The 13,189-nt window shown below is 47.0% G+C and overlaps 1 protein-coding gene across 2 annotated transcripts in view; it reads left to right on the top strand.

Annotated features, from left to right (window-relative positions):
• The first annotated feature begins 6,026 nt into the window (after positions 1 to 6,026).
• The window catches only part of CDKAL1 (CDK5 regulatory subunit associated protein 1 like 1), a 658,282-nt gene continuing 651,119 nt past the window's right edge, over positions 6,027 to 13,189 (top strand). Inside the window, exons 1-3 of one of the 2 annotated variants that reach the window (XM_055128799.1) lie at positions 6,027 to 6,137; positions 7,083 to 7,123; positions 8,662 to 8,834. In XM_055128799.1, the coding sequence (XP_054984774.1) occupies positions 8,665 to 8,834 (170 nt within the window). In that variant the 5' untranslated portion in view covers positions 6,027 to 6,137; positions 7,083 to 7,123; positions 8,662 to 8,664. The remainder of the gene's footprint in view (positions 6,138 to 7,082; positions 7,124 to 8,661; positions 8,835 to 13,189) is intronic. The other variant, XM_055128800.1, reaches the window with a different exon arrangement.

Below are 13,189 nucleotides of genomic sequence, written 5' to 3' on the forward strand. Positions count from 1 at the left end.
TACTAAATTTACCTCAAATTCGGCACAGCAAAATCTCATCTCTACTCATCATTTTTCAAGAGGAAATCAAACACATTTATCCCTCATCAAAAGATTGATTAGTCGGAATTAATAAGGAAGCCGGTTAATTGCTGAAATCAAAAGCAGAGTCTAACACACTTTATTAGATTTCCATATCTTATTCTTGCTAGCAGCCGAGGTAGAATTCTCTAACTTTGCTATTGCCCGTGTTTTCTCTTCAGTTTTTTTCTATGAAGACTGACATGAAATTTGAGTCACTCTTTGGTCAGAGCAATAGTACCGAGAGTAGGGTGCTTGCCTTGCGCTTGGCAGACCTGGGTTCAAAGACCCAGAGCCCCGCTAGGACTAATTCCTGAGCTCAGATTCAGGAGTCAGCTCTGAGCACCTCTCAGGGGTGGCTCCCAAGTAAACAAAAATGAGCAAACAAAATTTGAATCACTCTGAAAGCTCATTTTATCCCACTTCTCCTTGACATCCTTTTCCCTAACCATTGCTTTTCTCTGTTAAACATTGGTACTTTAATTTTTATTTTTTTAATTTTTTATTAGTGAATCACCATGAGATACAGTTACAGACTTGCAAACATTCGTGCTTGCGTTTCAGTCATATAATGATTGAGTACATATCCATCCACCAGTGCCCATTCTCCACCACCAATGGTCCCAGCATCCCTCCCACCACCCCCATCCCATCCTCCCCCACCCCACCCCACCTCTGTGGCAGGGCATTCCCTTTTGCTCTCTTTCTCCTTTAGTGTGTTGTAATTTGCTGTAAAGGTATTAAGTGGCCATCATGTTCAGTCTATAGTCTACTTTCAGCACGCATCTCCCATCCTGAGCAGGCCCTCCTAACACCCTTTGCTTGGTGTGCCAGTCTCTGTGGTGTGAGATGGTATCTCACTGTTGTTTTGATCTGCATCTCCCTGATGATTAGTGATGAAGAGCAATTTTTCATGTGTCTTTTGGCCATTCGGATTTCTTCTTTGAGAAAGTTTCTGTTCATTTCATCACCATTTTCTGATGGTGTTGGATGTTTTCTTAACCAGTGCCTTGGAATCCCTTGATATCAATCCCTTAACCTTTGGGTTTTTGTGCATTCACAAAAAGGGCAGTGGGGCTCTATCTCTCCCACAGCCCAAGTTCGGTTCCCCCACCCCGGGGAGGCAGATGGCGATAGGTAGGCGAAGGAAGGAATGAGGGCCAGGCTGGTCGGTGCCAGCTGCAGTTTATTCCAATCTCCATTCCCCTTCTGCTCCTCTCTCTCCAGCCCTTCCACTTCTCTCTCTCCCAAGCCTCCCTCGCTCTGACGTCTGACTCTGTCTCTTACTTCTGACTCTGACCCTTACTTCTGACTCTGACTCTCACTCGTTTTGCTCTTTCTTTCCCCTGCTTCTGGCTCCGATGACTCCCTGATTCTCTTTGGCCTTGTGCTCTGCTTCTGTGTCTTCTCCCTTAATTCTCTTACATTCTTAATTAGTACAGCAATCACATAGGGTGGTGACACAAAGCTGGGTTGAACATTAACAAATCAACAAAGAGGGGTAAAACCACTCCTCCAGGAGATTAGCAAAATCCCATCTAAAGAGATTACTCCAGGAGGCTGGAGTGATAGCACAGCGGGTAGGGCGTTTGCCTTGCACGCGGCCGACCCGAGTTCGAATCCCAGCATCCCATATGGTCCCCTGAGCACCGCCAGGGATAATTCCTGAGTGCATGAGCCAGGAATGACCACTGTGCATTGCCGGGTGTGACCCCCCAAAAAAAAAAGCAAAAAAAAAATAAAGAGATTACTCCAGATTACTAGGAGATCCCCTCAAGGGTGGGATCCCAATGAGGGTGTCTCCCTTTCTTCTTTCCTCAGCTAGTAATTCACTTAAATGGGTGTAGTAAATCTACTTCTAATATTTCTAGCAATGTCATTCTGTATGAGCATGGTAAGAGATGTATCAAAGTTTGGTTCTTTCTGAGGACATCTCACTATATATTCCAGACTGCAGTCCTCAGGCCAGGTTAGTCTTCCTAACCCCAGCAGGGTCCTAATCTTGTCCTTACTTTTGGATCATGACGACATTTGTCTATGACCATGCCCTGAATTTATAGTTGAGTATTGTGACACTTGGCCTGGCCCATTTCAATGCCAGGGTAGCTCACAGCTTGCCCTGGGTCCATTCTGTCCCTCGTTGGGACCCTGCTTTTGGGGTGTTAGGAACTCAGGGCAATTTCTAACTCCCAAGTTAGAAAGCATAATATTAACTGTCTTCCTATGTCCATAAAGAAAGGACATTGCTTTAAAGTAAACTATGCAAAAGACAGAGAAAAGCAATAATTAACTTACAAGACAAGTTCAATGCCCTAGAAGGATCTGATCTTACAAGTTAACAGAATCTGATTAGGGAAAAGGTGATTAACTGGTTGGGGAGGAGAGCACAGAGAAGAGTTTAGAGATAAACACAGAGGAATGGGAGTGACTTGGAAGCACTGTGATGGGTGTAACCAGATAAACCTAAGTTCCCTGCGGCAAGGCTGCAAGGACAAACCCAATGTTATCCTACAGGTATTGGGTGAATATCATTTCCAGTTCTGTAGACTGTCTTTGTATTCCAGTCACTGTATCTTTTGACATGCAGAAGCTTCACAGTTTAAGGTACCTTAACCATTTGTACTTCTAAAAACGTTTGCATTTTAATAAAAACGTTTTATTAAATTTTTTTCTTAGGTATTCATTTTTTTATTTCTTTTGAGATATTCATACAGCATTATTAAAAAAAAGAGGTGAAGTCAGTTGCTTAAGCTTCAGTGTTTTCTGTAAGAGGATAAGGAAATAATAGTACTGCAAATTTATAGGATTACTTATAAAGTCACTGTCATGAATAAATCTGGTAGTTCACATAAAGTCTTAATTTTGTCACGTGCACATTAAAAGTTCTTTACAAATGTTAGCATTTGCTATCATTTAAATAAATTCACTGTGTTTTTAGTGTGTCTTGCATACACCCATGGGTTTGTATACTATCAAATATTTATAAAGCATTTACTATTGTGAGTAAAAAAAGCAATGACAAGATGGAATGTCCATTCTTATTAAGCTTACAATTTGAGAAATGAGCCATAAATGTTTAAAATTATAAAATTTATAAAGAAAACATGATATGCTATACCTGCACACACACACACACAATGGAATGTTACTTAACCTTAAAATGGAAGGAAATTCTGACCCCTTCTACAACACAAGCGACTTGATGGCCTTATACTAAAAGTCTGATATGGAGACAGATATTCTAAGATTTTTAAGTATAGAAGGTGTGGAACCAGACAAATCCTTAGAGACAAAGTAGAATGGTGATCTCCAGGCACTGGGGGGAGAGAGTATGGGAAAACATTGTTTAATGGTTCCAGTTTCAGTTTGGGAATGTGAAAAATTTTGGAGATAGATGGTGATAAGGGTTGTACAAAGATATAATTGTACTCAATGCTATTGAAGCATGCACTTAAAAATGGGTGAGGGGCTGGAGCGATAGCACAGCGGGTGGGGTGTTTGCCTTGCACGTGGCCGACCTGGGTTCAATTTCCAACATCCCATATGGTTGGTTCCCCGAGCACTGCCAGGAGTAATTCCTGAGTGCATGAGCCAGGAGTAACCCCTGTGCATCGCTGGGTGTGACCCAAAAAGAAAAAAAAAAAGAAAGAAAAGAAAAAGAAAAAAGGGTGAAATGCAACCAGAGAGAGCACGCAACCGTCAAGCGCAGGCTTGTCGTGGTCCCTGGCACCGCATGGTCCCCAGAACCGATAGGAGTGATCAGTGAGGCTGGAGAGATTGTACAGCGGGGAGGGCATTTGCCTTGCACGTGGCTCACCGGGGTTTGATCCCTGGCCACGCCTCTGATCCCCCAAGTATGCCAGGAGTGATTCCTGAGTGCAGAGCCAGGAGGAAGCCCTGAGCACTGCCGGATGTGGACCCCAAACACAAAAGCAAAACAAGAGTGACCCTTGAACCTGCCTCCCCAAAAGCTTAAATGCTAAACTTAAGTCACGTATCTCTTACCACAATAAAAACTGTTTGACACTTTAACAGGTCAGCCTGAAAATTATACATTATTTAATGTTATTTAAGGTGTATCGTTATAAAAAATGAAATATTATTAAGATGTATAAGATGTATGCATTATTTTTTTTTCTTACAGTAGCACTGTAGCACTGTTGCCCCGTTGTTCATCGATTTGCTCGAGCGGGCACCAGTAACGTCTCCATTGTGAGACTTGTTGTTACTGTTTTTGGCATATTGAATAACCATGGGTAGCTTGCTAGGCTCTGCCATGCGGTTGGGATACTCTCAGTAGCTTGCCAGTCTCTCTGAGAGGGATGGAAGAATCGAACAGGGGTCCGCCACGTGCAGGGCAAACGCCCTACCCGCTGTGCTGTCGATTCAAATAAACGGTATGTATGGGAAAGTAAATCTTCCTTCAGCTATTCTTTTTGCTTTGTTTTGGAGTCAGACCCTGTCGTGCTCCGAGAATCTTTTGGTGCTTGGGAGTAAACCCCGGGGCCCCCACATCGCAAAACTGTCCTTTGAGTTCTCTCCCTGCTCTCTGGGGCTGTTCTCAGAGGCAACTCCACTGCTAGTTACAGCACAAGTCTTACTAGAGAGACTAGGTATGTATATTTTATATGCATTATTAACATAACCAAATATTTTAATAACAAGTGACAGCATTTCTGTCCCGATGCTCATTACTACACCCAATTGCTACATATGCCAAAATGTAGTGGTGACACTGTGTTACCACTTTTTGTTTTTTTTAACTCAAGGCTGTCTGGGATAGCATTAAGAGCAACATTGATTTTTTTTTTTTCTGCCACACCCAACCAGAAGTGCTCAGGGTTTACTCCTGGCTCTGAGCTCAGGGAATTTCTCCTGGAGGTGCTTGGGGGACCATATGTGGTGCTGGGAGTCGAGGGTCCAACTTGGGTTTGGACACCTGCAAGGCAAGTGCCTTACCCACTGTACTCTCTCTCTGGCCATATTTTCCTTAGGAGCCGTATACCTTAAATATACAGAACCATCTCCTACTGAGAGCCAGGAAGCTTTCTTGTCTTTCTCTATCACAAATAACTTTTCATAGTATAATCTGGCATAGATCTTCTCTTTTTTCCTCCTACATTGCCTTCTTATTACCCCGAAAACATGCTAAAACAAGACAAAAGCTCCCTAGTTGATCTTATATGACCTCTATTTCAATGGACTCCATTATAGTTCTTTATCATTTTCTAGTTTCCTCACTAATGTAGCATTTTTTTTCTTTTTACTTTCCACAAGAAAAATGTAATGGAATCAACAGGTTCTTCTGGAACCTGTTAGCATAATTGAATACAACTTAGAGAGTGTTGAATAACTCTGGTGAAGTACTTAAACACCCAGCTTCCTCTTTTGTAAAATAATGATTAAAAATAGTACTCCCTTCCCCAATAATTAATAAGTACTAGACACACATACTGAGAAGTTAGCTAATAATAATAGCACTGTAGTCTGTTGTTCATCGATTTGCTTAAGCGGGCAACAGTAACCTCTCCATGGTGAGACTTGTTGTTACTATTTTTGGCATATCAAATGTGCCATGGGTAGCTTGCCAGGACCTGCTATGGGCTAATAATAATAATAATAATAATAATAATAATAATAATAATAATAATAATAATAAAATATACAAATCATTAACAACCATTAGGTATTAACACAATTATTATATAAGGAATCATTAATAATTCATACATACCAGATACATAAATATATAAATTATTATAAATAATAAATATAAGTGCTTCTGAGAAACCAAGGCCTTGCGATTTTATTTCTGCTTTTGCAACAATAACAACAAACAACAACAACAACAACAACAAACAGCAACAACCCCCCCTTATGCAACAATAATCACTAGCCTCTCAAGCGAGAGGAACACGCGCGCGCTCGCGCGTTGCTGTAGTTTGGCCTCCGCGGGCCGCCGTCGCCGGGCATGCGCGGAGCAGCGCGGCGGGCCGGGAGTGTCATGGCGCGCCCCATGTGAGGCACCCGGCGTTTCCGGAGAGCGGCGCGCGGCGTCCCGGCGGCTGGGCTGGCGTGTTAGTTCCCGACTCGGGGCCGGGGCGGCGGGCGGGCGGGCGGCGCGGGGGCGGCCGAGCGGGGTCGTTGTCCTGCTGGCAGGCTCGCCCGGGCCGTGCCGGTCACTTTCCCGGGGGGGCGGGGGGAATGGGCACTGGGCACTGGGCAGCGGGTGGGGAGGTCGCGCGGTCCCCAGCGGGCATCGTGGGGGCTGCGGGGGGCTGGGGGGCTCGGGTCGAACCTCCCGTGTGCGGCGAGGGGCCAGGCGGGCTCTGACCCGGGCTGGCCAGCGGGCCCGGGGCTCTGGTGCTGACCCGGCGGGAGGAAGCGCTTGTCCAGCTTGTTTCAAGTTTAAACTCCTCACCCTGTGCCCCCCTGCCGGACGCAGGGCGACGGGGGTCTCCAGGGTGGAGGGGGTGCGGGCATGCGCTTACCCACCCGTGTCCCCCCACTCCCCGCCCTCCACCCGCCTCCAGCCTCTTTGGTAGCCTGGCATGACCCAGTGTCCAGGTTGCACTCAGGTGTGTCCCTAGTGATGGGCGGGGGGTGGTAGGGCCCCCGCCAAGGCTCCTGGTCTTTCGCAGGCGGAGCTGGGCCCTAGTGGGGCGCCTCCTGCACTGTGCAGAGGAGGATCGGGCCCTTGGAAGGGGGGCAGGGGGGTGTGTCCAAGGCGGTCCATAGATGGTGTGTGAACTTGGGAGCATGTCTTTTTTTTTTTTTTTTTTTTTAGCGTCATACCTGACTATGCACAGGGGTTACTCCTGGCTCTGCACTCAGGAATTAGCCCTGGCGGTGCTCAGGGGACCATATGGGATGCTGGGAATTGAACCCTGGTGGGCTAGGTGCCAGGCAAATGCCCTACCCACTGTGCTATCGCTCCAGTGGTTCACCCCCCCCCCCCCCCCCCCCACCCAGTGAGCATGTCTAAATCTGTTTCTTCTTTTTTTTTTTTTGGAAATTTCCAGACTCCTCAAGAGGATCTGAGACCAGTTGCAGAGTAATCAAGGTAGTCATTTATTTCCTTTGGATCGCTGGTGTGTGTGTGTGTGTGTGTGTGTGTGTGGCTGTGCTGGGGTGTGTGTGTGTATGTGTGGCTGTGCTGGGTGTATGTGTGGGGGCTTTGGGGGTGCTGTGTGGCTGTGCTGGGGTGTTGCTGGTGTGTGTGTGTGGGGTTGTGCTGGGGGGTGGGCGGAATCCCAGGGATTCCAATATGGGTCTCTGGGATGCAGGACAGGACAAGCGTCTTAGTCTCCCAGGTCCGCCACTCGCAAGGCGGAGAGCCTGAACCCCTGGACTTGGCTCCTTTTCCAGTGAATTGCCGTTTTTCCTGTTGCCCCTTAATCCCCCCACCCCACCCCAGGGCACGCGCTGGTTCCTTTGGCTGCCCTTAGACACTGCGCTGTTTGTTCTCACGGTGAGGCTGCAGTAGTGGTGGGAGCAGCTATCCAAGCGAGTGTCCTGCCCTCTCTGGAGGGCGCTTTTCTAAAATCAGAGGCTCAGCCTTTTTTCCTGCTGTCCTGACTCTGCTCCGGGTGGAGGCATCCACACTTGCTCGGCCTTTGCAGGCCCCACCTGACTGTTGACCCCTAAATCTGCTTCCTTTGTTTAGGTGGACACACAGGAGGCTCACTGGCTTGCGCAGCTGCTGCCTCCCGGAGCCCCCTCACCCTCCTGGCACCCTAAAGGGGAGCGGGCTCGCTGATCCCACCCCTCTCTCTTCTGATACTTGTTTCCCTTCAGTGGATTCTGTGCCATTGGGTATGGGGGAATGATAGTGCAGCACCCAGGGGGATTGCCTTGTAGGAGTTCCATTCCCGGCATCCCATATGGTCCCAAGCACTACCCGGAGTGATTCCTGAGTGCAGAGCCAGGAGTAACCCCTGAGCATCCCCCGCTGTGACCCAAAAGACCAAAACCAAATGAATAAATGAAATGAAATATATTTACTTATTCTGTAAACTTTTTTGGGGGATGGTGATGATGATAACTTTGTTTCATTATTTTTTGGGGGAGCACATCAGCTGACTTTTAGGGCCACTCCCAGTACTCCCAGGTCAGTGCTCAGGGCACGTGGCCAGAACAGGCCTCTTGGATTCCTTAGTAATTGCTTGGAAACCCCTCCCCCCATAGTCCCAATTGGATCTTGGAATGTTCCCATTGACGATAGAATTTGTCTGATTGTTTCTCTCCTGTGAGTCTGTCTAATCTCTAAACTTGAAGTTAAATCTCCAGGCTTTAAAATCCCAGCTGGGGACTGAGAAATAATACAGCGGGGTAGGGTGTTGTACTGGCCCACAGCTGACCCAGGTTTGATCTCCGGCACCCCATAGGGTCCCCCGAGCACCATCAGGAGTGATCCCTGAGCGCAGAGCCAGTAGAAACCCCCGAGCGCCACAGGGTGACCCCCAAACAAATACAATAAAATTCAAGCTGGGCAAGAGTAGTTCCTAAATGAAGCGACATGGAACTTTTTTCTAGGAATTCAGAGCTCTGTGCTTTTTTTTTGTTGTTGTTTGTGTGTGTGTGTGTGTGTGTGTGTGATAGAAGATGCCTTCCGCATCCTGTGATAAACTCCTGCACGACATAGAAGATATCGTGACACAAGAAGATTCCAAGCCACAAGACAGACATTATGCAAGAAAGCAAGTTGTCCCAAAGGTGCGAAGGCGCAACCAGGAGAAGTACACGGAAGAGCAGGACAGCCCTCCAAGTGACAGGTGACCTTTTTTTGAAAACTAGATGTCATTTCATACCGGGGCAGCATCTGCCTTTCCAGGGCTGTGGGGATGTCCATAATGTCTCTTTCAAACGTCTTCCAACCTCGGGCTTGGAAAGACAGCTGCAGGGGGCCGGAGACAGTGCAGGGAATAGGGTGCTTGCCTTGCAGCAGCGGACCTGGGTTCTGTCCTCAGTGCCCCACCTGGTCCCTTGAGCACCTGACAGGAGTGTTCCCTGAGCGCAGAGTCCGGAGTAAGCCGAGCATCACCAGTACCACCGGGAGTGAGCCCCGCCCCTGGCATCACCTAGCACCAAGGGTGTGACTCAAAACAAGCGAACAAGCAAACAAGACAGCTTCAGGGAGTGCACTGTTTGCATGTAGGCATCCTGGGTTGGGTCCCCAGCACCTCCTGGCCCCTGAGCACTGCTAGGAGAGACCCCAACTTCTGAGCTGGGACTAACCCCTGAGCACCGATGGGTGTGTTCCCCCAGCCCCCAAATATAAACCTTTGAATTTTTTTTTTTCTTTTTGGGCCACACCCAGTGATGCTCAGGGGTTATTCCTGGCTCTGCGCTCAGGAATTACTCCTGGCAGTGCTTGGGGGACTACGTGGGATGCTGGAGATTGAACCTGGTTCGAGATGGAACCCGGGTCGGCCACATGCAAGGCAAACGCCCTACCCGCTGCGCTATCACTCCAGGCCAAACCTTTGACGTTTTGAGAGGCAATATGTGGACTGTAAGCGAAGCCACGTTGTCGGTGGAGAGGGTACGAAGTTGCGAGAGGGCAGGGCCAGCTCTGGGCACCGCTGGCACGCCACCTTTGCCAGCCCTCAGGACTGCTTTGATAGTGCTCTGGCACGTCAGTCAGTGTTACTTCCTAATTGAAAATGTGGCTGGAATTTGTCCGCCTGGTTTGGTTTCTGGGTCACGTGCAGAGGTGCCCAGGGGCTGTTCTTTTTTTTTCTTTTTGGGTCACACCCGGCGGATTAATCCTGGCGTGCTGGGGGACCCTATGGGATGCTGGGAATCAAACCTGGCTCGGCCGCCTGCAAGGCAAACGCCCTCCCTGCTGTGCTGTCACTCCACCCCCCAGGGGCTGTACTTAGCTCTGTTCAGATGTGGTCCTTGGCAGTGATCGTGGCCGGCCAGAGGCGGGGCCAGCCATCAAACTGGGTGGGCTGCATGCCAGTCAAGCTCCTTCATCCCTGTGCTCTCTTTCCGGCCCTTGGAATTTGTTGTTTTTTGAGACAGTGATGTTTTGAGCATCGGATTTTTCTTAGCAAGCTTATGAATTCTTATCAATCAGCTGGAGCCATTAGGCATAAATATATTATCGTACTGTTTGCCCTGTACTCGGTCTCTAGTTTAGTGAAATTCTAATATAATCTAGCCAGAAAGGATAATGTTATTGTCTACTTCTAATATGCTTCTATTTGTTTTTCTAGTAAATTGTTTTTTAATTCTTTAAAATTTATTTATTTATTTATTTATTTATTTTTTTAATGTGGTAAATTGTTAAAAGCTTTAGTATACTTGATTATTTTGCTTACAACACTGAGATTTAAAAATATAAAAATCTTTAAATTTGCTTATATTTTAAAGACTGAAGATTGTCAGAGTTCCTGAAGAATGGTAATTGCCATTATGAATTTATGGCAACTCAAGTTTTTCTTCCTGAAAATGTATGGGGCTGACGCGATGGTATAGTGGGTAGGACGCTTGCCTTGTACGTGTCTGACTGAGTTTGATCTCAGCTACCCCATAGGGCCCTCTGAGCCCACCAGCAGTGATTCCTGTTCAGAGCCAGGAGTAACCTCGAGCATCACTGGGTGTGGCCCCAAAACAAACCCTCAACCAAACCAAACCAATTTCGCAGGTGCCGGTTTTTCATTTTGATTAGTCTTTATATTCACAAGTTATGAATAAAGATAGAATCAGTGCGTTGAAGTCTGTGTGTACACGGGATTTTTTTTCCATTACTGTTGTTATTTGCACATTTGCACCATTCTAGGATTTGACCTGGGCTGAATTTAGAAGGCAGTCCCAGGAAAAAGGTGATCTTTTTGGTTTAGAATATTTTTTTGCCTAAAAAAGGTATAGTAGAAATGACATCTGCACTTGTATGTTCATTGCTGCACTGTTTACAATAGCCAAAATCTGGAAAAAACCCGAGTGCCCAAGAACAGATGACTGGCTAAAGAAACTTTGGTACATCTACACAGTGGAATACTATGCAGCTGTTAGAAAAGATGAAGTCTGGGACTGGAGCAATAGCACAGTGGGTAGGGTGTTTGCCTTGCATGCAGCCGACCCAGGTTCGATTCCCAGCATCCTATATGGTCCCCCGAGCACTGCCAGGAGTAATTCCTGAGTGCATGAGCCAGGAGTAACCCCTGTGCATCACCGGTGTGACCACCAAAAAGCAGAAAACAAAAACAAAAAAGATGAAGTCATGAAATTTGCATATAAATGGATCAACATGGAAAGTATCATGTTGTTTAATCACAAAAACGGGCATTGGAGCTTTATCTTTCCCGCTGCCCCATGTTCTGTAGTCTCACGCCACTTCCCCCACCCTGGGGAGGGTCGATGGCGATGGACAGGCGAAGGAACCAATGAGAGCCAGGCTAGTTGGTCTCAATTGCTGTTTATTCCAATCTCATCTCCATCCACTCCTGGCTCTCTCTCTTCCTCTCTCTCTCTGCTTCTCCCCCCAGCCCCCTCTTACAGTCTAGATAAATCCCCTAGCCAGAGTGGGGCTTACACATAGGTGTCATCATACAATCAGCGGGTGTAAGGTCCTTCCCTCGGGAGAAGCTCCTTTCAGGACAGATTCTTATCCAGCAAGAAGGCTGGCCTAAAGGCAAATATGGGTGTGTTTCTCCTCTCCTTAGTCCAGCAAGCATACATTCCTAATGTTAGTCATTTTGTATGGACACACTTATAAATTGCTCTCCTAGGGTCATCTCGATCTCAGACTACAGTGCTCAGGCCAGACTAGTCTTTCCTGTCCCTAGCAGGGTCCTAGTGTCGTCGTTGCTTTTGGCTCATGACAGCATTTGTCCATGATCAAGCTCCTAACTTATAGTTGAGAATCGTGGCACTTTGGCCTGGCCCATTTTGATGCCAGGGTAGCTCACAGCTTGCATTCAGTCCCTAATTGGGACCCTGCTTTCGGGGTGCTAGGAACTAAGGGCAACTGAGGCTTAAGTCGAGAAAGCAGATGCCCGGGAATGAATAATATTCGAAGCCAATTAAATCCCAAGTTATAAAAGCATAATACTGTCTTCTTGTGTCTATACAAAAAAGAACATTACTTTATTTTTTTGCTCTTTGGGTCACACCCAGTGATGCTCAGGGGGTTACTCCTGGCTTTGCACTCAGGAATTACTCCTGGCAATGCTTGGGGGACCATATGGCATGCCAGGGATCGAACCTGGATCGGCCGCGTGCAAGGCAAACGGCCTACCTGCTGTGCTATCCCTCCGGCCCCCAAGAACATTACTTTAAACTATTCAAAAGACATAAAGGGAGGAGAAAGGCAATATTAACTTACAATACAGGTTCAGCATCCTAGAAGGATCTGACCTTACAAATTAACAGGGTCTGATTAGGGGAAACAGCTGATTAACTGGTTGGGGAAGTATATTGTATACAGAAGTAAGATTGTCCAATTGTCCTGCACTGTCCATTGGTGATCAGAGTCATTTAGTCACATTTTGAAGAAATGAAGTGTCTGCATTAAAATTTGAAGAGTTGTTTCTGCAACAGCAGCAGTAGAGCAGTAGTGGTCACAGCAGTGAGTCCCAGGGGAGCAGCTACAGGAGTACGATGAACTTCATGAAGCACTGGATCAGGCAGGGAGCACTGGAACAGGAGCATCACAGCTTCTTTCAGGAGTCCTTAAGCGGAGGAATGCAGCCATTCTCTGGTCAGGTTCACTGGCAGTCATGTATGTGCAACCTAGCTTATGTATGGAAAAACACTTTTTTAAAGTTATCAGAGGTTTCTTCGAGCATCTCCATGCCTGGGGGTAGAGAATAAGACAGGGAACTCCGACACAAGCAGTTATCCTAGGGAGAAATGAAACGGTGTTCTTATTAAAAGTCATTCCTTCCTCCTCCGGAAACTGAGGCACCTGTGAATTCCAAGGAGAGGGTAAAAGGAAGGAATTGTTAATCCAAAATACAGGGTCCAGGCATTGTCCAATCCACAGCCTATAAAAGAGGGGTATAAGGAATGTGACCTCATGATATGTCAGAGGAGCTGGAGGCCTTTGCTGCAGGCCCCCTGATGCTGGCTCCTCCTCTGATTCCTTGTGGCTTCCCGCTGAAATCAGCTTGGTGATGGC

The sequence above is a fragment of the Sorex araneus genome, chromosome 2 (assembly GCF_027595985.1).
Source record: "Sorex araneus isolate mSorAra2 chromosome 2, mSorAra2.pri, whole genome shotgun sequence".
NCBI classification, from domain to species: domain Eukaryota; kingdom Metazoa; phylum Chordata; class Mammalia; order Eulipotyphla; family Soricidae; genus Sorex; species Sorex araneus.